The sequence below is a fragment of the Malania oleifera genome, chromosome 9 (genome assembly GCF_029873635.1).
Source record: "Malania oleifera isolate guangnan ecotype guangnan chromosome 9, ASM2987363v1, whole genome shotgun sequence".
Taxonomy (NCBI): Eukaryota; Viridiplantae; Streptophyta; class Magnoliopsida; order Santalales; family Ximeniaceae; genus Malania; species Malania oleifera.
The window spans coordinates 74,290,638-74,312,294 of NC_080425.1; the positions used below are offsets into that span (position 1 = coordinate 74,290,638).

General features: G+C 37.1%; 1 protein-coding gene across 12 annotated transcripts in view; it reads left to right on the forward strand.

Annotated features, from left to right (window-relative positions):
- Positions 1 to 4,825: 4,825 nt before the first annotated feature.
- The window catches only part of LOC131164810 (mitogen-activated protein kinase kinase kinase YODA), a 44,835-nt gene continuing 28,003 nt past the window's right edge, over positions 4,826 to 21,657 (forward strand). For 3 of the 12 annotated variants that reach the window (XM_058122290.1, XM_058122293.1, XM_058122294.1), the window contains exons 1-11: positions 4,876 to 5,229; positions 6,725 to 7,547; positions 7,713 to 8,453; positions 8,667 to 8,754; positions 8,831 to 8,893; positions 9,043 to 9,203; positions 9,305 to 9,380; positions 9,731 to 9,790; positions 9,876 to 9,983; positions 10,087 to 10,326; positions 10,964 to 11,043. In XM_058122290.1, coding sequence (XP_057978273.1) covers positions 7,015 to 7,547; positions 7,713 to 8,453; positions 8,667 to 8,754; positions 8,831 to 8,893; positions 9,043 to 9,203; positions 9,305 to 9,380; positions 9,731 to 9,790; positions 9,876 to 9,983; positions 10,087 to 10,326; positions 10,964 to 11,043 — 2,150 coding nt within the window. In that variant the 5' untranslated portion in view covers positions 4,876 to 5,229; positions 6,725 to 7,014. Of the gene's footprint in view, positions 5,230 to 6,724; positions 7,548 to 7,712; positions 8,454 to 8,666; positions 8,755 to 8,830; positions 8,894 to 9,042; positions 9,204 to 9,304; positions 9,381 to 9,730; positions 9,791 to 9,875; positions 9,984 to 10,086; positions 10,327 to 10,951; positions 11,044 to 11,594; positions 11,950 to 21,657 lie in introns of those variants that run through there. The other 9 variants (XM_058122291.1, XM_058122292.1, XM_058122286.1 and 6 more) reach the window with 8 other exon arrangements.

Sequence of the window (21,657 nt, forward strand, 5' to 3'; positions counted from 1 at the left end):
ACTCAAATTAGCCAGTTTAAAATTAATAAAAACCTACTATAATTAATTCCCCTTACCTATTTTCTTAAATTACACCCGTGAAAACCCTGAAACAACACCTATGGCGCTCACCCGAATCCTAATTCAAAAAAACCCGAGTTTATTAACCCAAATCTCAATAAAATGCTATTTTATCATTTCCTATGTCTTATATACTCTGTATTTATAATAAAACTTAAAATACCCTACTTACCCTGATTTTGGGATGTGCCCCGGAATCCCTAAACTAGAAATTTGCTCCACCTAAGATGCAGAGAATCTTCCCAGGAATCCCGTGGTGGTTCCTGATCGTCAATTTGACCTTTATCAGAGTGAAAATTAAAGAAAAATGGAGGAAGGGTATAGGGTTTTTAGTGAGAGAGAGTGTGTGGTTATTTTTTTTATGTTTACAATTGAACTATCGGTTTCCTTTTATAACTTTCAGTATTGCCGAGAAAATCATGGCCAGTTTTCTCTATCTCTTAGAAAATCGTCACCGGTTTTCTATTTAACCGGCCAAGATTACCGTTTACTCGTTATTGACCCACGGTAAAACCCCAAAACCGTTGCTGATTTTTCTACCTCTCAAGAAAATCGTCACCCATTTTTCTATTAATTGGCTTCCTTTCCAAAACCGTTGCCGATTTTCTATTCCCTCCAGAAAACCGTCGCCAGTTTTCTCCCCTTCTAGCCAAAAACCTCTTTTCTAAATTATTATTATTATTATTATTTAATTTGTCCAGGTCTCTACAAAAAGGTTGCGAGCGAAATCAAGCGGATTCTAGAGGACGAGTGGAAAGATTGCGGGGATGACTACAAGAGGCCATTCAACGAGTGTTGTTTGGTGAATTCTGAGCCTTTCGGGTTATACTTCAAGCACTCAGTTAGTGAAGAGAGGGGCAAGAATTCCAAGGTGTGCTCACAGGATTAGCGTGGCCGTTTGGGATCCAAAAAGGTAATCCAATAATTGAGCTTGAGAAGCCGCTGGTGGGGAATGGGCTGAGCTGGTAATGCATGAAGCTAAAGGCATTGATTGAAGGGCTCAATGCGGTGCTTGCTCTTGATCTAAAACATGTCACTAAAGCAGCGTAAGATTTCAACTTTAGTCCATCAAGTCTCTCTTCTTCGAATAAAATTTAATTACTGCAGCTCATCTCTTATGACACGAAATGATATTAAGCATGCATTCAAACTAGCAAGAAATGCAATTGTTTCTCAAATCACCAAGCTTGCAGAATCTAGTAGTACTAGGAATTTGAGTGAGACTTGCGTAATTTATTTAGAAGATACCAATGTTGGTCAGATGTTTGCAGTTGATAGTTGCTTGCACATATATTGTCGTTTTTGTATGAAACAACATATGGAAGTGAAGTTGCTTCATGGCATGGTGCCTCTTGACCCACATAAGGACTGCAAGTCTAAACTGAATGTTGAGAGCCGCAGAAAATTACTGACTCCTAAATTAATTGATATTATGAAACAACGGATAAGGGAGGCCTCAATTCTGCGTCATAGTAGTTTCCGCTCAAACAAAGCCTTTGCATAGCCCATTCAGCTAGCGTGCAAGGTTGTATTGAAGTGCTGCAGTGTTGCGCTAGTCATCCTTGCCTGACTCTCAAGGTATGGACTTCAAGCTAGATTCTTTAAGCAAGAACTTAATTTTTTACCCTAGACTTGCATACAATTAAATTCATGATGAAATAAATATTATAATGAAAACGACACTATGGAACCCATAACTGGCTGTTTGGTGTCATAATTTATTTTGATTAAATAATGAAATAATGAGAGCAACTTGGCCTATCATTTGAAAATCATAGTAAGGTTCTCTAGTAGATAAATTACCAAAGAAGAACAAATCCAGCTGACGAGCAACACTCGTGAGGCTCAAAAATTGCCCAAAAGATGAGTACAACTTATTAGACAAAGAAGAACTGACCCAACTAACGAGCAACGCTCGTGAGACCCGAAAATTGCCCAAAAGATGAGCATAGATCATTAAGTAAAGAAGAACCAGTCCAATTGATGAGCAACACTTGTGAGGCCTGAAGATTGCCCAAAAAATGAGTAAAACTCATTAGGCAAAGAAGAAACAACCCAACTGACGAGCAACGCTCATGTGGCTCGAAGACTACCCAAAATATGAGCACAACTCATTAGGTAAAGAAGAATTGACCTAATTAACGAGCAACACTCGTGAGGCCTAAAGACTGCCCAAAAGATGAGCATAACTCATTAGGCAAATAAAAACTAACCTAACTAACGAGCAAAGCTAGTGAGGCCCAAAGACTGCCCAAAAAATGAGCACAACTCATTAGGCAAAGAAGAACCGACCCAACTGACGAGCAACGCTCGTGAGGCTTGAAGACTGTCTAAAAAATGAGCACAACTCATTAGACAATGAAGAACCGGCCCAACTGACGAGCGATGCTCGTGAGGCCTAAAAACTGCTTAAAAGATGAGCACAACTCATTAAGTAAAGAACAACCGGCCCAACTGACGAGCAATGCTCGTGAGGCCCGAAGACTGCCCAAAAGATGATCATAACTCATTAGGCAAAGAAGAACCGGCCCAACTGACGAGCAATGCTCGTAAGGCCCAAACACTGCCCAAAAGATGAGCACAACTCATTAGGCAAAGAAGAACCGGCCCAACTGATGAGAAATGCTTGTGAGGCCCAAACATTGTCCAAAAGATGAGCATAACTTATTAGGCAAAGAAGAGCTGACCCAATTGACGAGTAACGCTCGTGAGGCCTAAAAACGACCCAAAATATGAGCACAGCTTGTTAGGCCAAAAATGACATAAAAGATGAACACAACTCATTAAGTTAGAAATAGCCTAAAAAGCCTTTCAAATAGCTACTCGGCATAAAAGCCTTGCAAAACGCTGCTCGGTAAAAAATGCTCTCAAAGAGCTGCTTGGCACAAAAATGAGCATAACTCAAAAGATGAGCACAATTCATTAGGCAAAGAAAAACCAGCCCAAATGACGAGCAAAAATTCATGAAGGTGAGGTAAAATTGGTTCGAAAGCTGCTCGGCACAAAAAGCCTTGTAATGAGCCGCTCAGCACAAAAAGCATCGCAAATAGCTGCTTAGCACAAAATGCCCTTGAAGAGTTGCTCAGCATGAAATAACCCTTGAAAAACGGTTCGACACAAAATACCCAGGAACAATCGGCTTAGAAAAGCCAACTCTGCTCTAATCAACTTGGGAAGCCACATACACAGAAAAGTCAGCTCGAATAAGCCGACGTTGCCATGGTCTCAGCTTGGAAGCAGCATATTCATCAATAACCAGTTCGGATAAGTCGACATTGCAACGGTCTCAACTCAGAAGCAACATACTCGGCAATAACCGGCTCGGTAAAAGTCGACATTGCTTCAATCTTGGCTTGGATAAGCCGACTACGCACTAACATTGGCTCGGCAAGCCGCGTAACAAGCAATCGATTAGCTTGGTTGAGCCGAAATTACAACAAGACCAGCTTGGATAAGCCGACTACCCACCAACATCGGCTCGATAAGCCCTTTGGCTCGGGAAGCCAAATATAGGGAGACAACTTGCAAAAAAAAAAAAAAAAGGCAGGGCAACTTTCGAACTTTGGAAATAAATTTCAAAAATTTGAAATTGAGGGGGGGGGGGGAACTGATATACCTCAAATATATCACTTATTATAAGTTCATAGGAGACTAGAGCCTAGCATTGATAAGGACAATTACCACCCAAGTCAACTGCTCGGTCATAGCAATTGATGTCAGCGCCATGATGACCAGAGCAATTTACGCCAACATTGTAACAACCGGAGCGATTCACGCTCGCGCCATAATTCGCCAATAAATGACATATCACCCTTGAATCAAATTCTATCACTATAAATGAGGATTTAAAAAAGAGATTAAAACATCTCATTCTAAACTCTATTTTATTGTTGCATAAAAAACCTCTCAAGCCAATCCCTGATTTAGGCATAAGAGAGATCCCCCAAAGTACATCCCGGGTCCTCCAAGCTTTACTTATTTATCTCTTTTCAGATGGTTGTGATTAGGGATCGTGAAAGTCGTTCAATTTTTGGCTGCAACAATATATATACTATTTTCATCTAGTCCTACCCGATAATCATGATGTTGGTTCTTGCATAATGAAAAGAGTGAATATGTCATACTTTAAAAAAATTAAAGGTAAAAGATAGTAACTTCTCATGAGATTTGATAAAAAAACACTGACATTCAGTGAAATTTTAAAAATTTCAGAAATCTGTCGAACCTTACTTAAGGTTTGTTAAAAAGATAAAACGTTCCCTTATATTTTGCAAAAAAATAAGTTTTTAAGGGAGATTTGTGTTTTTTTTGTAAACCTCATAGGAGGTTTATTGCATTTTTGAAATCGTAGGTGAGGTTTGCGATATTTTTAAAATTTTAAGGAAGTTTCTATCTTTTTGTCAAATTTTAAGAGGGGTGAGTTTCTTTCGTCTGAAACTTAAATAAAAAGTAGAAGGGAAAAAAAAAAAAAACACAGAGAAAGGAAACCTCATCCGGATCAATGGAATTCTACGGCCGAATGATTCAAAAATTTATTTGGGGAAGGAAGGATATTTTTAAAGTCATGTGGAGTAAATGGTGGAAATATATGAACTTGCAAATGCAAAATTTTAAAAATCAAAATGCCTAAAAATAATGATCCCCCTGCTCCGCAGCACCAGCGCAGAGCACCCCCGTCCGTTGAATGACGGTACGGACAGTCACTCAGGTAGTACGTTATTTTCGATTCCGGTTATTTATTTATTTATTTATTATTATTGCAATTAACGCTCGGACAGCTTTTTCTCACTAACAACGTAATCTCTCTCTCTCCCTCTCTCTGTCGCTCGCTTTCGCTCTCTTTCTGCGCATTTTCTCTCTCCTTTTTCTACTCTCTCTGCATTTTCTCCCATCCCTTTCTCCTCTCTTTTCTGCTTCTCTTCGCGGAGACGAGCTGCTGGGAAATCTTGTTGGGAGCGGTGGGTTTTGGGCGCTGTGAAAAATTAGGGTTTTTCTTTGCTGTTTAGAGCTCTATTTGCGCTGCAGAAGTCGATCAATTTGAGCGATTTGGCAACTGTTTTGTTGGGTTTTGGGACTCGGGAAATGTTGGGGCTTTGTTCGAAGAACGTTCTCCCGCCGGTGGGTTCTTCAGTTCAGTGACGTTTGGGTGTTGCAAGTGCTGATTTACAGGTGAAGTTGGAATGGTAGCTTAATTCTGGGAAATACTTTCATTCTGGATATTTTTTGAGATTTAGTTTACTTCTATTATTAAAATAGCATTTTTCAGATCTGTGTTGAGGAGTGTTTTTTGGGTTCTTCAGCTTAGCAGTGTGATGGGAAAGTGGTTATCGGGGACTGGGTCTGATTCAGTTTAAGTGTTCGGGTGTTGCGGTCTGTTATGCGTTTAGATATTATGTTGCAAGTAGGGAATTATTATAGAAGATACGAAATTGGTGATCGCAGTAACGTGAGAATTTCACAAGGCTGTGCTGGGTTGTGTTTGCTTGGCATGGATTGCAGGGTAGTAGAACAGTGAACTTGGGAGAGTGGGTGGGTGGTGAAATTTCGCCTTTAAATTATAGCAGGCATGACATATTTTACATAAATTTAATGCCTGTGGGAATGATATTTATGTGAGGAGAAGGGGTATTGTTGGCATGTGGCAGAGAGCTTTATGACAAAAATGTGGGTTTGGTTGCCAAATACGGAGGGGAAGATTTTCTGCTCATGCTCTGGTGTTTAGTGTCTAAACATGTTGTACCTTTGTGCTCTGAATTCAATTGAATAATTGGTGCTTTGCAAATACTCTGCTTCTTATTGTGTCTAAACATTTTGTACCTTGTTGTTTTGAAATCAATTGATAATTTGTATATGCATGAAGCTACTTTGTCTTTTTTTGGCTCATTTGGCTCTGGAAATTTGCTTTCACGAGCACTGATTTTGGAGCATAATTAATTTTTATGAAAGAAAATCGTTTAGATGGGCATAGGTTGGGATGCAATCACAATTTTTATTTATTTGTTGGCTTTATAAAGGTTACTAGACATATTGTTTGGAAATGCCTAGATCTTCAAGGTGCTTGTCCGATAATGGAAGATTTGGTATATGAAACTTTCAGCTCTGTTGATTTCTTTATCTGTGTTGATCTCTGTTATTCTCCTCTAGAAAGGGGATTGTGCATTAGAATGTTATTTTTGTAAAGAAGTTGCTAGGATGCTGTTCGGATGCTGAGGAAAGTTGGTAGATTCTTCAACAGGGATTTTGATAGCTCAAATCTCTAAATATTCTGTGCTGCTTCCCAGCATGATATTGTTCCAGTCAAAACAATTTGTTTGAGTAGGCAATTCTAATTCCATGTTTCATGAATCATTCCAAATATTTGATTTGTATAAAACGCAAACTTTTGTTCTTCCAAATAGCTATTAAAATTTGGTTTTTTCTTTTATGAATGGAAAATAATTCCTTTCAAATTCATTCTGAATTTTTTTTTATTTTTTAACTTAGCTTCCTTGTAATGATCTTGTAAATGGAATTTGTTTGTTGCTAAAAATTTGCTGTCTCCCAAGTTATGTCATTTCCAAATTCTTTGTCATAGCCTCTTATCATCCTTTAATTTGTTTATGTTGTGTGTCATTAATTTTTTTTTAATGTGCCTGTCTGTACTGTGCCATAATTTCTTGTTCAGGGTAGAAGTTACTGGTGGAATGCTTAATGCAGGTTCGTCTCTTGCATATCCTTTTGAACCACTGACTAATCTGGCGGAGATTCCAAAATCGAGTTGTGGCCATCTGATTGAGCTTTTTTTTTCCTTTGAAGACTCTGGGAAAAGGCCATTGGACAAAATCTCTTTGTCCTGAGTGTACTGAGTGGCAAATATATTCAATGATTTTGCGTTCACACTATTTTAAATACCGTTAAACATTGATTGTGTCAAGTAGTGGGTTTTAGTTATTTTCATATATTTGTTACACTAGCATGCCTTCTTGGTGGGGGAAGTCTTCATCCAAAGAAGTAAATAAGAAAGCAAATAAGGAAAGTTTTATTGATACAATACATCGAAAATTTAAGATTGCATCTGAAGAAAAGTGCAACGGTAAATCTAGAGGGTCTTGGAGACATCGTAGTGATGCTGTTTCAGAAAAGGTATCTCATTCTCGAGTGCCATCAAGGTCAGCATCGCCCTCTGCGCATGTATCGCGTTGTCAAAGTTTTGTTGAGAGCCCTCATGCCCAGCCCCTTCCACTACCTGGGCGTACTGGTGCTGAAACGAAACCTGTAAAGCCAGGATTTGACAAAACTTCCCAACCATTACCTTTTTTACCACTTCCAAGACCTGGAAATGTTCCAAACAGAGCAGACCTGACTGATACTGTGGGAGATTTGGCCACTGCTTCAGTTTCTAGTGATAGCTCCATTGATAGTGATGATCCATCTGAGTCACGTCTTCTTAGCCCCCAAGCATTTGACTATGAAATTGGGAACAGATCTACAGTGAACAGCCCTTCCAGGTGAGTGTAAATGCAAGTCTTTAAAATTTAAATACCATGTTCTTTCCTCTAAGGCTATGATGATTGAAACATCATGGGTTCTTCATGATGACTTTTGTCTTGTATTTGTTTAATGTGTGTGCTATTGTCCATCCCTTACAAATTTTACTTCTACCTTTGCTATAGCATAATGCTCAAGGATCCATCCCCTGTTGTCACCCAAAAGATATCAAGAGAGTCATTGAAGCCAGCTAATCTTTTGTTCAATAACCAAATTCTCAACGCATCTCCAAGACGTGGTCGTTTAAAAGCTCCCATGCTGAATTTGCAGATTCCTCACCATGGCACTTTCTTTAGTGCTCCAGACAGCTCAATGTCAAGTCCTTCTAGAAGTCCATTGAGAGGATTTGGCCCAGACCAAGTTTCCAACGCTTGTTTCTGGGCAGGAAAACCTTATTCAGATGTAGCTTTGCTTGGATCTGGTCAATGCTCTAGTCCAGGCTCTGGTCACAATTCTGGGCATAACTCAGTTGGGGGAGATATGTCAGGGCAGCTATTTTGGCAGCACAGCAGGTGTAGCCCCGAGTGTTCTCCAATACCTAGCCCCAGAATGACAAGCGCTGGTCCCAGCTCTAGAACACAAAGTGGTGCTGTCACCCCACTGCACCCACGAGCTGGAGGGTCTGCCATAGAGTCACCTAGTAGCCGGCAAGATGATGGGAAACAGCAAAGCCACCGGTTGCCCCTTCCCCCAATAACAATTTCTAATTCTTGTCCTTTTTCTCCACCATATTCTACAGCAACAACTCCATCAGTCCCAAGAAGTCCGGGCAGGGCAGAAAATCCAATTAGCCCAGGTTCCCGCTGGAAGAAGGGACGTCTGCTAGGGACAGGCACATTTGGACATGTGTATCTTGGTTTCAATAGGTCAGCAACCAAGCTTACTTGTTTTTTGGTGTTATCATTATCATCTTATGTGCTTATTCTCATTATTGCATTTTTTTTACTTGCATCAATAGTTTGGAATTCAAGATGTATGGGTTCCTTTTAAAGAAGAAATTTTTTTGTGAAATTTCACTTTCCATCATATATATATATTTTGATTTTGTGCATGTGGGATTTCTCTTGCTTGCTTCTTAGTGAAAGCGGTGAAATGTGTGCAATGAAAGAGGTCACACTGTTTTCAGATGATGCGAAGTCAAAAGAAAGTGCGCAGCAGCTTGGGCAAGTAGGTTCGGTCTATTTTTTCTATGCAACAGTGTCACTTTCTGGAAAGAAGTGTTCTTAGCAGTGATGTTTGGCAGGAAATTGTTCTATTAAGTCGTTTGCGGCATCCGAATATAGTGCAGTATTATGGATCTGGGATGGTAAATACTGTTTACCCTGTGGCACAGTTCTCTACTTTGCTTTACTTATTTTTTCAGTTCTGAGATACTATCCGTCATGGTACTTTTGGTGCTCCAATTATTTTGTCTTTGCAAGATTATGTCAACCTTTTTGGTTGTTTATTTGACAGGTAGATGACAAACTGTATATATATTTGGAGTATGTATCTGGTGGTTCCATCTATAAACTCCTTCAAGAATATGGACAATTTGGCGAAATAGCTATTCGTAGCTACACACAACAAATTTTGTCAGGGCTTGCTTATTTGCATGCAAAAAAAACCGTCCACAGGTAATTCAACATATTCTTAATTGTCAATAGAATTGTGATACTTGTCTAATTTGTGTTTTAACATCGTCTGTGCTTATAGTTTACATTTATCTCCTGTTTAGGGATATCAAAGGAGCAAATATACTGGTAGACCCCAATGGCCGTGTGAAATTGGTTGATTTTGGGATGGCAAAGCATGTAAGAATATTCATCTGTCTCTATCTTATGCATAAGATAACCAAAATAGCATGAATTTGTGCATGCGATTCTAGGAATGTGGCATACTTTGTCAAGCATTAATTAATACTTTGCCTTTTTCTAATCCAGGTAGTTTTAACCAGACACTATTACTGGTGTTAAGTGTAATTGGTGAAAAGCTGTTAGATTTTAACTTGTTAAATTTTAGCAAGCGATAACATGAACAGTAAAAGTTTGTTGTAACTTTCCCTGTGGAGCAGTAGGCTTTTGTTTTAACTTTTAATTGAGTCTATTTGATAATTCTATGTGCACATTGAAATTGAAGTTTTGTGCTCTGAATGATTTTGCAGATTACTGGGCAGTCTTGTCCTTTATCTTTCAAGGGAAGTCCTTACTGGATGGCACCTGAGGTCAGCATTGTTTTGTTTTCGTTGCTTTAGCTTGCTCAAAAATATTTCCTGAAGTAATCTTTCACAATTGCACTGTTTTGCTTAGGTTATAAAAAATTCAAATGGTTGCAATCTTGCTGTTGATATATGGAGCCTTGGATGCACGCTTTTGGAAATGAGTACGGCAAAGCCTCCTTGGAGCCAGTATGAATGGGTTGGTAGAAATGAAACATTACTCTTGTCTAAATATGCAGTATCAATGACAGCTCTTTGCTTGATGTCTCAATCTTATGTTATTATTTGTTCTTTTTTGAAAGGTTGCTGCAATGTTTAAGATTGGAAACAGCAAGGATCTTCCCACAATCCCTGATCATCTCTCAGATATTGGCAAAGATTTTGTGCGGCAGTGCTTGCAACGCAACCCATTACATCGTCCTACAGCTGCTAAACTTTTGGAGCACCCTTTTGTGAAAAACGCTGCGCCACTGGAAAGACCCATTTTGAGTTCTGAGCCTTCAGATTTACTGCCTATGGGAACAAATGTTGTGAAATCCCAGGTATGAGCACATTTCTCTTCTGATAACAACTGTTATTCCCTTCTTAATAGATCTTCCTTGGTGATCATTTCAAGAGGAAGGCAGATTTTTGAAATTTTTATCTTTTAAGTTTTCAAGAAGGGGTTTAAGGGACAGAACAAAATGCATGCTACTTTTCTTGTCTGGTGAACATTTAATGGCAAAAAGATGATCCTTGAAATTCTGGTATTAGGCATCTTTTCTACTGGAAGGGACATACAGGAACTGATGAACATGGTAGACTATTTCTAAGGCTGTAACAAATTATATTTACTGTTCCTTTGCCATCCAGTTTTTCCTTATCAGGTTATCAAGATCCTAGAAAATTTTTTTATGGAATAACATCTATGTAAGACTTTTTAAAATCCTTTTAAACAATTGAGCATTGTATGAATCTTTTCTGGGCTTTGATAACCAGTGGTGCTGTTTAGGCTCATATTTTCGCATGTTTTCCCATTTTCCAATGTAAAATTTAAATTGTATTTTCCACATAGAGCTAGAAAAGGGGCCTCTGTAATGGGGCAAATCATTGCATGTATTTTTCCTGTCTGTGATGCTTCATGTGAATCTTATTAAATAGCCTTTCCATTATTGGATTTACTTTTAGAGCATTGGACAGGCAAAAAATATTTCCTGCTTGGAATCAGAAGGAGTGGCTGTGCATCAATCTAGGGGGTCAAAAATTGGTTCTGGGTCCAGGTCTGTCTCTCTCTCTCTCTGCAGACTCAAGTTTGTGTGCGCACATGCGAATTTATTACAAGGTTTTATTCTGATTGGACATGTGGATGTGTAACATTTTGTGGTCGATTTGTCCATCCAACTGATGATTCTTGAATAATGAATTTTAAAGTTTTGCATGCGGGGACTTTGAAATGCATATTTTATTCATTACAAAATTTTATCTTTTAGTTAGCATAATATTTGGGGATGAGCCTTGGATCAACCATAAGGTTGCTCTTTTGTGACCGGTTGGTTATGGGTTTTAAGTCCAAGGAAACAACCTCTTTATATAAAAGTAGTGGTAGGGCTACGTATACTATGATGACCGTCCCCCTACCCTCTCTTTGGGCAGCCTTGTGGCTTGAAGACGTCCTTTTGACTCAGCCAGTAATGTACTTAATGTTCTAATATTTTCACATACAGTTAGTGTTGGGTTATTTCCTTCCATGTGGATGAAAGCCCAAGTGGGCTTTATTAAAAGCCCAAAGCCCAACCCTTTAGTGTGATAACCTAAAGGAAGTTATAAAAAGACAGGGGAGGAGCCGTCACTTCTCAAAAGAAAGAGAGAAAAATGTGATTTTTCTCATGCTGCCCAGATTTCATCAAGACTCTGATCCTGCTTTGTCCGTGGTCCAATCGAGCTGAAATTTGGAGGAGAGGTTCACGACTCAAGGAGTTACAATCTGAACGGTGGAGATCGGATTTTGAGCTCAGGAGTTGGGATTTGTGCCGTGAACAGTAATCGCGATTTTGGTATATTCTCTCCAATTCTCTTTGTATTTGCCAAGATTGATAATATCTTGATTAGATATATTTGTGGTCTCTAATTGCGATTAGAGAAGACTTTGTGTACCCCATTATTTAGTTGATAGTAGAGATTTCAACTGGACTAAGTCCCGTGATTTTTCTTCCTCAAACTGGAGAAGTTTTTCACGTAAAAAATTGCTTGTGTTCTTGCGGCTTGGTGTGATTGATCATTTTTCCTATTATTTTCAGCACGTATAAAAGTAGAGATACATTATATTTGCTTGCATATAGGGGGAAGAATTATTCTGCTTTGGTTGTTTGTTGATATCTCTTCCAACAAAGTGGCATCAGAGCCAAGTTGACATATTGCTAGGTTAGCAGTTTGAGTTACGGAAGCAAATACGAGTAGAATGATTAATTTCAATGGCTCAAATTACCACATACGGAAAGGAAAAATGGAGGATCTTTTTTATGTGAAAGATTATTATCTATTGGTGTTTAGTGTTGAAAAGCCAGGAAAAAAAGTCTGATGTGGAATAGACTTTGTTATATCGACAGATGTGTGGGTATATTAGTCTGTGGGTAGATGATAATGTTTTGAACCATATTAGTGGAGAGACAAATGCACGTTCTCTATGGAGTAAGCTTGAACAACTATATGCTAGAAAGACTGGAAATAATAAGTTGTTTTTGATTAAACAAATAATGACTTTGAGGTACCAGGACATGACTCCTTTTATCTGATCACTTGAACACATTCCAAAGAATTATTAATCAGTTGACTGGAATGAGTATTAAGTTTCATGATGAGATACAAGGGTTATGGTTGTTTGGTTCATTATCGGACTCGTGGGAGACGCTAAGAACTTCATTGTCTAACTCTGCTCCAGAAGGTGTAATCACAATGGATATAGTTAAGAGTTGTTTGCTAAATGAAGAGATGAGAAGAAAAACACAGGGATCCTCTTCACAGTCAGAGATCTTGGTTACAGAAAAGAGGGGAAGAAGTAAGAGCAGAGGTTCGAAGAATAGAGATAACAGCAGAAACAAGTCCAACAAGTTTGCAAATGTTGAGTGTCATCACTACGGGAAAAAGGGACACATAAAAAAATATTGCAGGCAATTGAAGAAAGAAAACAAGAATAAGAAAGGGAAGGAAACGAAGAATGAAGATGACAAAGATGGCGATGATAGAGTTACTACCACCACTCCTGCAGACTTCCTCATTGTTTATGATGATGAGATGATATATGTTGCATACCATGAGACCAGTTGGGTGATTGACAGTGGTATCTCCATTCATCCTAAATCTCGGAAGGATCTCTTTACATCCTATAGATCTGGTGACTTTGGAAATGTAAAGATGAGCAATGATGGCTTGGTTAAAGTCATTGGAATTGGAGATGTGTATCTGAAGACAAATAATGGCACGAGTTTAGTTTTCAGAGATGTGAAGCATATTCCTGACATTTGTTTGAATTTGATTTGTGTAGGTAAACTTGATGATGAAGGGTACTGTAGCACTTTCAGTGATGGCTAGTGGAAGCTCACTAGGGGTGCTATAGTTGTGGCTCGAGGCATGAGGCACTTTGCATTGTACGTTTTGCAAGCAAAGATCTCCAACGACATTGTTAATGCGATGGAGGATAATGGTACAACAGTGTTGTGGCACAAGAGACTGGCTTACATGAGTGAGAAATGATTAGCTCTACTGGGGAAGAAAAATCTACTATGTGAACTAAAAAGTATACTTCTGAAAAGGTGTACTCATTGTTTGTCAAGGAAGCAGAGCAGAGTTTCCTTCAAGAATTTCCCTCATTCGAGAAAGTTAGAGATACTGGATTTGGTACATTTGGATGTGTGTGGCCCTATGAAGACGAGAACACTTGGTGACTCTAGATACTTTGTGAGCTTCATAGATGATCATTCAAGGAAGTTGTGGGTATATATCTTGAATTCAAAAGACCAAGTGTTGGCTGAGTTCAAGAAATTTCAAGCCCTAGTTGAGAGACATACTGGGAAGAAACTAAGGTGCATTCGGACTGATAATGGTGGAGAGTATTTTGGTCTATTTGATGAGTATTGCAGACAACAAGGTACTCGGCATAAAAAGACACCTCCGAAAACTCCTCAGTTGAATGGCGTAGCAGAAAGGAAGAACAGAACACTGGTTGAGAGAGTGAGATGTTTGCTTTCACAAGTCCAGTTGCCAAAATCCTTTTGGGGGGAGGCATTGAGCACTGTTGTTCATGTGTTGAATCTTACACCCTGTGTTTCTCTACAGTTTGATATGTCAAACCGAGTTTGGACAGGTAAGGATGTTTCCTATAATCACTTGCGTGTTTTTGGGTGCAAAGCATTTGTGCATGCTCCAAAAGATGAAAAGTCCAAGCTTGATGAGAAAATGCGACTACGGTCAAGATGAGTTTGGATACAAGTTTTATGATCCAGTTGAGAAGAAAATTGTAAGAAGCTGAGATGTCGTGTTTGTTGAAGATCATACAATTTAGGATATTGAGAAGGAAGAGAAATCTATGTCTCAACAGGGTGATAGTTTGACTGATGTGAATCCAATTCCTTTGAAGAATTTTTCATCTCAGGTTGAGAATGATGTTCATAATGACTATCAGTGTAGTGGTGATGTGGATGTTCCCTTAATGATTCAAAGAAATGTTGATACTGATGAATAGTTGACAATGCCAGAAATTCCACCAGAGATTCCATCCAGGAGGCAGCTAGAGATCGACATCCTTCCACTCGGTATTCAGCAGAACAGTATGTGTTATTGACTGACGGGGGAGAGCCCGTGTTTTGTAGAAGCCATGGAAGATGAACATAAGATAAAGTGGGTTGAGGCCATGCAAGATGAGATGCAGTCTTCGCATGATAACCACACCTTTGAGTTAGTGAAGCTACCTAAAGGAAAAAGAGCTTTGGAAAACAAGTGGATTTACAAGAAGAAGCCAAATGAGTTCTCTTCATGGCCACGGTACAAAGCTAGATTGATTGTAAAAGAGTTTGGTCAGAGAAAATATATTGACTTTGATGAAATCTTCTCTCCAATTGCAAAGATGTCATCGATCCGTACAGTACTCGGCTTAGTAGCTAGTCTTGACTTGGAAGTTGAGCAGATGGATGTGAAAACTGCATTCCTTCATGGTGATTTGGAGGAAGAGATTTATATGAAGTAGTCAGAGGGTTTTAGAGTAAAAGGGAAAGAGGATTAAGTGTGCAAGCTGAAGAAATACTTATATGGTTTGAAACAAGCACCAAGACAGTGGTACAATAAGTTTGAGTTTATTATGGGGGAGCAAGACTACAAGAAGACAACTTCAAATCACTGTGTATTTGTTCAAAAATTCTTTAATGATGATTTTATTTTCTTATTGCTTTATGTGGATGACATGCTGATTGTTGGCAGGAATGCTTCAAGGATTGACTAGTTGAAGAAGCAATTGAGTAAGTCATTTGCTATGAAGGATTTAGGGCCAGCAAAGAAAATTCTTGGCATAAGAATCAGTTGTGATAGGAGTGCCAAGAAGTTATATTTGTCACAGGAGGAGTACATTGAGAAATTGCTTCAGAGGTTCAATATGGACAAAAGTAAAGTGGTTAGCTCTCTTCTTGCTACCCACTTCATACTATGTACAAAGGAATGTCCTTCTACAGATAAGGAAAAGGAAGACATGGAAAGAGTTCCTTACGCCTCAGCAGTAGGAAGTTTGATGTATGCAATGGTTTGCACAAGACCAGATATAGCCTATGCAGTTGGTGTAGTTAGCCGATTCTTGACAAATTTGGGAAGAGAGCATTGGAATGCAATGAAGTGAATCATGAGGTATCTTCGAGGCACTTCCATTTTGAGATTTGGTTTGGGAAATGGACAACCATTGTTAGTTGGCTACATAGATGCAAATATGGCAAGGGATGTGGATACTTGTAAGTCTACTTCGAGCTATTTGATAAGTTTTGCAGGTGGGGCTATAGCTTGGCAATCGAGACTTCAGAAGTGTATTGCTCTTTCTACGACACAGGCAGAGTTCATTGCAGCAATGGAAGCGACTAAAAAGTTGCTATAGGCAAAGATGTTCTTAAGAGAACTTGGTTTCTAGCAGCTGAAGTATGTGTTGTTTTGTGATAGGCAGAGTGCTATTCATCTTACTAAGAATTCCAGTTTCCATGCAAGATCGAAGCACATTGATGTACGATACCATTGGATTAGAGATGCGTGACGATAAGTTATTGGAACTTAAGAAGGTTAACACTGATGAGAATAGTTTTGATATGTTGACAAAGATACTACCAAGGGAGAAACTTGAAGTTTGTTGTTTGATTGCTGGGATGACGATTCCCTCCACATAGTCAGAAAGGGAGAGATTTGTTGGGTTATTTCCTTTCATGTGGAGGAAAGCCCAAGTGGGCTTTATGAAAAGCTCAAAGCTCATTCCTTTAGTGTAATAGCCCAAAGGAAGGTATAAAAAGATAGGGGAGAGGGGAGGAGCCGTCACTTCTCAAAAGAAATAGAGAAAAATGTGATTTTTCTCATGCCGCCCAAATTATATCAAGACTCTAATCCCGCTTCGTCCATGGTCTGATCGAGCTGAAATTTGGAGGAGAGGTTTACGACTCAAGGAGCTGCAATCTGAACGGTGGAGATCAGATTTTGAGCTCGGGAGTTGGGATTTGTGCTTGTGAATAGTAACTGCAATTTTAGTATATTCTCTCCAATTCTCTTTGTATTATATTTGTAGCCTCTAATTGCGATTAGAGAAGACTTTGTGTACCTATTATTTGGTTGATAGTGGAGATTTCAACTAGACTAGGTCCCGTGGTTTTTCTTCCTCACACTGTGGAAATTTTTCACGTAAAAAATTGCTTGTGTTCTTGTGGCTTGGTGTGATTGATCATTTTTCTTATTATTTTCAGTACGTATAAAAGTAGAGATACACTATATTTGCTTGCATATAGGGAGAAAAATTATTCCGCTGTGGTTGTTTGTTGATATCTCTCCCAGCAGTCGGTCCCAAACCCAAATAAAGGAGGAGAGTTGTGTTAAGTAGCTGAAAGCCAGCGTAAAACTTGTTAGATCATGATGATATGAATCCTTACCGATTATTCGTTGGAGATGATATCGTCTTGGTTAAGGAAGAAGACACAAGAAGGATGACGAAATTACTTTAGTAAGTTATTTAATGAAAAGCAAGTAGAAGGCTTAAACTTCGAATTGACAAATGGCGGAAAATGCTAAAAATATGAAATTTATTCATAAAATTAGAGTTAACGAAGTTAAGTTTACACTAAAAAAGATGAAAAGTGAAAAAGTTATTGGGCTAGATAACATTCTAATTGAAGTTTGGAAATACTTGTGATAACAGAATTATATGGTTGACTAATTTATTTAACACAATTATGAAAGCTAAGAAAATGTTAGATGAATAGAGGGTAAACACTTTTATACCTATATACAAAAATAAAAGGGATCTTTAAAATTGCAACAACTATCGTGGGAATTAATCTTATGAGTCATACAATGAAACTATAGGAAAGTGTAATTAAACAAAAATTAAGACTAGAAACGAAGGTCTCAGAAAATCAATTTGGTTTAATGTTTGGGAGATCTACTACATGTCGCAACGTCTCGGAGAAAGGTTCAGAATGGCGAGGGATAATTCAAAACTAATTTATGGCTCGACTCTCTATATTCCCAGTGAAGTCGTCAAGCTGTCGCAACGTCCCAGAGAAAGAGTCCAGAATGACGAGGGATAAATGATATTGAAATTTGAATGGAGTCACCACTAACCTATTCTTTACCTTGGTGGTCACTTAGTTTGTCTGTTTTATCAGAATCAGGATCGGAAGTTAGGTTATGTGAGGGGAAAGTACTAACACCCCCTACACACCCGTTCTATGAACGGTACCTAATTAATTATGAATTATCCCTAAATTGAATTTGATGGTCTTTAATTAATTCCTTTAAAATAAACAAATAAATAAATAGACAAATAAACAAAATAAATAAATAAATAACATAATTTTAAAAAGGAAAATGAAAATTAAAGTGTAATTTAGAAATGTCTAATAAGACTTCCAAATGAGGGTATCTTGTTAGATAAACCTCCTTCAGATCTAATACAAGTAAGGTATGAAATACCTCTTTATCCTTTTTTAAATCATTGGGATGCTCCTACACAAAAATCAAGAAAATCATAAAAAATCATCTTTTGAAAACATTGCTAGATTTTTTAAAATCCTTGTAAATTTTTTTTGGAATTTCTCAACATTTTTCTTGGATTTGTAAAGATTTTTATTTTTATTTTTTGGTATTTTATTTTTTTGTAATTTTATGCTATTTTCTCTATTTTTTTTAAAATTTAAATGAATTAAAAATATTAAATAAAATAATATATAAAAAATAAATAAATAAAATAGTGAATTGGGTCATTTATTAATTTATTTTATTTTATATATTTTTTATTCATTTAAATTTTAAAAAAATGGAGAAAATTAGCAGAAAATTACAAAAAAAATAAAATGCCAAAAAATAAAGAAAAATCTTTACAAATCCCAAAAAATTTTAAAAAAATATTGAAAAATTTCAAAAAAATTTTACAAAGATTTTGAAAAAAATATAGGAATGTTTTTAAAGATGATTTTTTGATGATTTTACTTGATATTAATTTATCTTATATAATTAGTTTGAGTTTTAAATAAATGGAGAAAAATAGCAAAAAATTACAAAAAAAATAAAATGCCCAAAAATAAAGAAAAATCTTTACAAATCCTAGAAAATTTTAGAAAAATATTGAGAAATTTCAAAAAAATTTTACAAAGGTTTTAAAAAAAATGTGGGAATGTTTTTAAAATGCTTTTTGATGATTTTACTTGATTTTTAGGTGGGTGCGTCTCGATGGTTTCAAAAAAAGATAAAGAGGTATTTCAGACCTCACCTGTATCAGTTATAAGGGGGGGGGGGGGTTTATCTAATAAGATCCCCTTGTTTGGAGGTCTTATTAGATATTCCTAATCGCACTGTAATTTTTTATTTTTATTTTTAATTAATTAATTAATTTTTTTTTTACTTTTTAAGGAGTTAATTAAAGACCATAAAAATTCAATTTTAGGGATGATTTATAACTAATTAGGTACCGTTTGTAAAACGGGTGTGTAGGGGGTGTTAGTACCTTCTCCTCGCATAACCGAACGCCCGATCCCGATTCTGGTAAAGTAGATTAACACTACTGGTTCCTTAGCCTAGGAATAGTCTAGAGACCAATCAATGAGTAGTAAATAGGTGTTCTACCCGCACCAAGGTAAATAATAGGTTAGTGGCAACTCTATTTCAAAATTCAAAATCTATAATCTCTCGCAATTTCGGACCCTTCTCCGGGACATTGCGATAGTAGAAACAATAAAATTTCCATTCATATCTTTAAGGAGTACGCTTACCGTTGGAGAGAAATGATAGCATAGGTTCATCCTCCGGTTGGAGATAGAGATGCAGTTTCTTTATTTGTCAACACTCTCAAAGAGCCATATTTTGGCCATCTTATCATAAGTTCTTCTCAGAATTTTACCGATTTGGTAATTACTGGAGAGCGAATTGAAGGGGCGTTTAAGATGGGAAAAATGAGCAATTCCAGTATTGGGCAGGGAACTGTGAAGGAAGAAAAGGACTTCCTTATAAAGGAGGTAATGCCAGAAAGAAAAGGATGCTCCTCTAATAGACTTCCATGCTGGGTTGGAGGATTGACTGGTTATCAACTTCAAAGGTGAATCAACATGACACATAAGTGATGGTGGAAAACTGGACATGTGCTCGAGTACTTAGTGGTGATAGAATTAGCGAAACCTTCATTCTTGTCAATAAAAGGACAACACCCATGAACTTTTTTGTTGGATTATTTTGAATTTAAATGAAATAAAATGCATTTCAGTCTCATATCATCACATCCTCCTTTGACTATCACCTTTTGTCAAATTTTGTTTGTTTTTACTTGTGTTTCGTGCAGTGATATAGGAAATAGTTTTGCCGGTACAAAGGACTTGGAGCCAATAATTGGCTTTGGGAATCTATTCAATGGGATGAAAAAAAAAAATGGAAAGAAAATGAAAAAAAAAAAAGGATGAAAAGTAAAAAATGAAAAAATGAAAAAATGAAAAAAATGAAAAAAATAAAGAAAAGGCCTCAAGACTAAAAAAGGATGAAAAGTAAAAAATGAAAAAATGAAAAAAATGAAAAAATAAAGAAAAAGCCTCAAGACTGGTGCTTAGTAAGGACCTCACCTCAACAATGTGTCCTTAGTCGTTTTAAAGAGATTTAAGTAGTCTAGAAGAAGATGTTATCAATGCATAAGGAGTTTTGTGGGAAATGAATTTCAAATTATGAGGAGTTTTATCTGAAGAAGTAGATGGAGACAACTTATCAAACTCTATCGTACTTTGCTTGTGTACCCCGTGGCAATCAATGAACAAAGTTTCTCAACTTTTTATCTAGATTATGATTTGTGTCTAAGGGTATAATGATTGTGCTCTGATAAAATGAAGGGTGACCATCTTTGGTCGTCTAGTATTCTCAAAAGAACCAAATATTGATCCACCATTTGTTAACCTATTTGAGCATGCATTTTAAACCATTTTTTTTGTTAAAAGTTAGTTTATGTGAAATTTAACATGGGTTTGAGTCTCCTAACGTTTGACAAGTCATTTGAGGCAATAGTTACGACCAAAAGGATGACATATAATTTTTCTGCTACTCCAAAAAGGAAGGTCCAAGAAGAAATCCCTTGCTAGCCCTTTTGAGCCTGAAAAATTTATTTCTTGAATAACCCGTCAAAGGATCACATTTCATACTGGGGTAGTTTCAAAAAGATTAGTTCCAAGTGGATCCCAAATAAAAGGGGAACTAAGATTCCTTCACACAAAAAAAAAAAAAAAGAAAAAAAGAAAAAAAAAAAGAACAATAATGGACATACTTCATAGGTGATCCTTGACTAATGTTATCTTTGATAAAATTGATAATTTTAAGCCTCATCAAATCTTTTTCTCCTTTAGCCAATACCCTCAACCTACATTAGAGTCCAAAATGAAAGTCCTGACCGATTGATATGTACCAATACTTCAAATGAATTGTTAAACTCATTAAGAATTTGAACTACGTTATGACTTGATCCTAACAAGGTACGTAGGCCGCTTGTTCAAAGAGCAAGTTCGGTCAACTTTTGTCAACACTAGAGGCATGAATGTCATTTTGGGGAGGGGTTCTTAAGCCTTAAGTTTCCTTGTTCTTGTTGAAACCTAAAATCCTTAACCTATGTTTCGTCTCGTGTCTTAAAGTCCACCATGAGATTGGAATATTAATCAAAACACCTAATGAGATACTAATTATAATTCAAGATAGAATGTTCGAAATGAGTCATGGAATACAAATCAAGAAGGTATCCTTGAGTGGTGATGTAGTGGAGGAGTTATTTTTATTGCCAAGGAGATTGATTAGAAGTGAAAAAGAAGGAAAAAGCAGTGGCGCTTGCCTATTGATGTGATTTTCTAAATTAGCAACAAAGTTACACCAGAATCAAAGTACTGGTAGAGTTGTTTCCTGTTATACAATCATAGAAAATCAAGTTAAAGCAAACAAGTTTGAGCATTCCATTCATACCCTTAATTAGATTGTGTTATCCAATTGCATATTGATTCATTTAAATTTCAAGTTGATTTTAAAACATTAAGATTACAATTCCAAGAAAATATTTGTTGAGAAAGTCCTGGAAAATATTTTCAAATCTCAAGATAAACATGATCAGTCATAAGTAAACTGGGGAAGTTAGAGGTTGTGATTGATATCTTCTA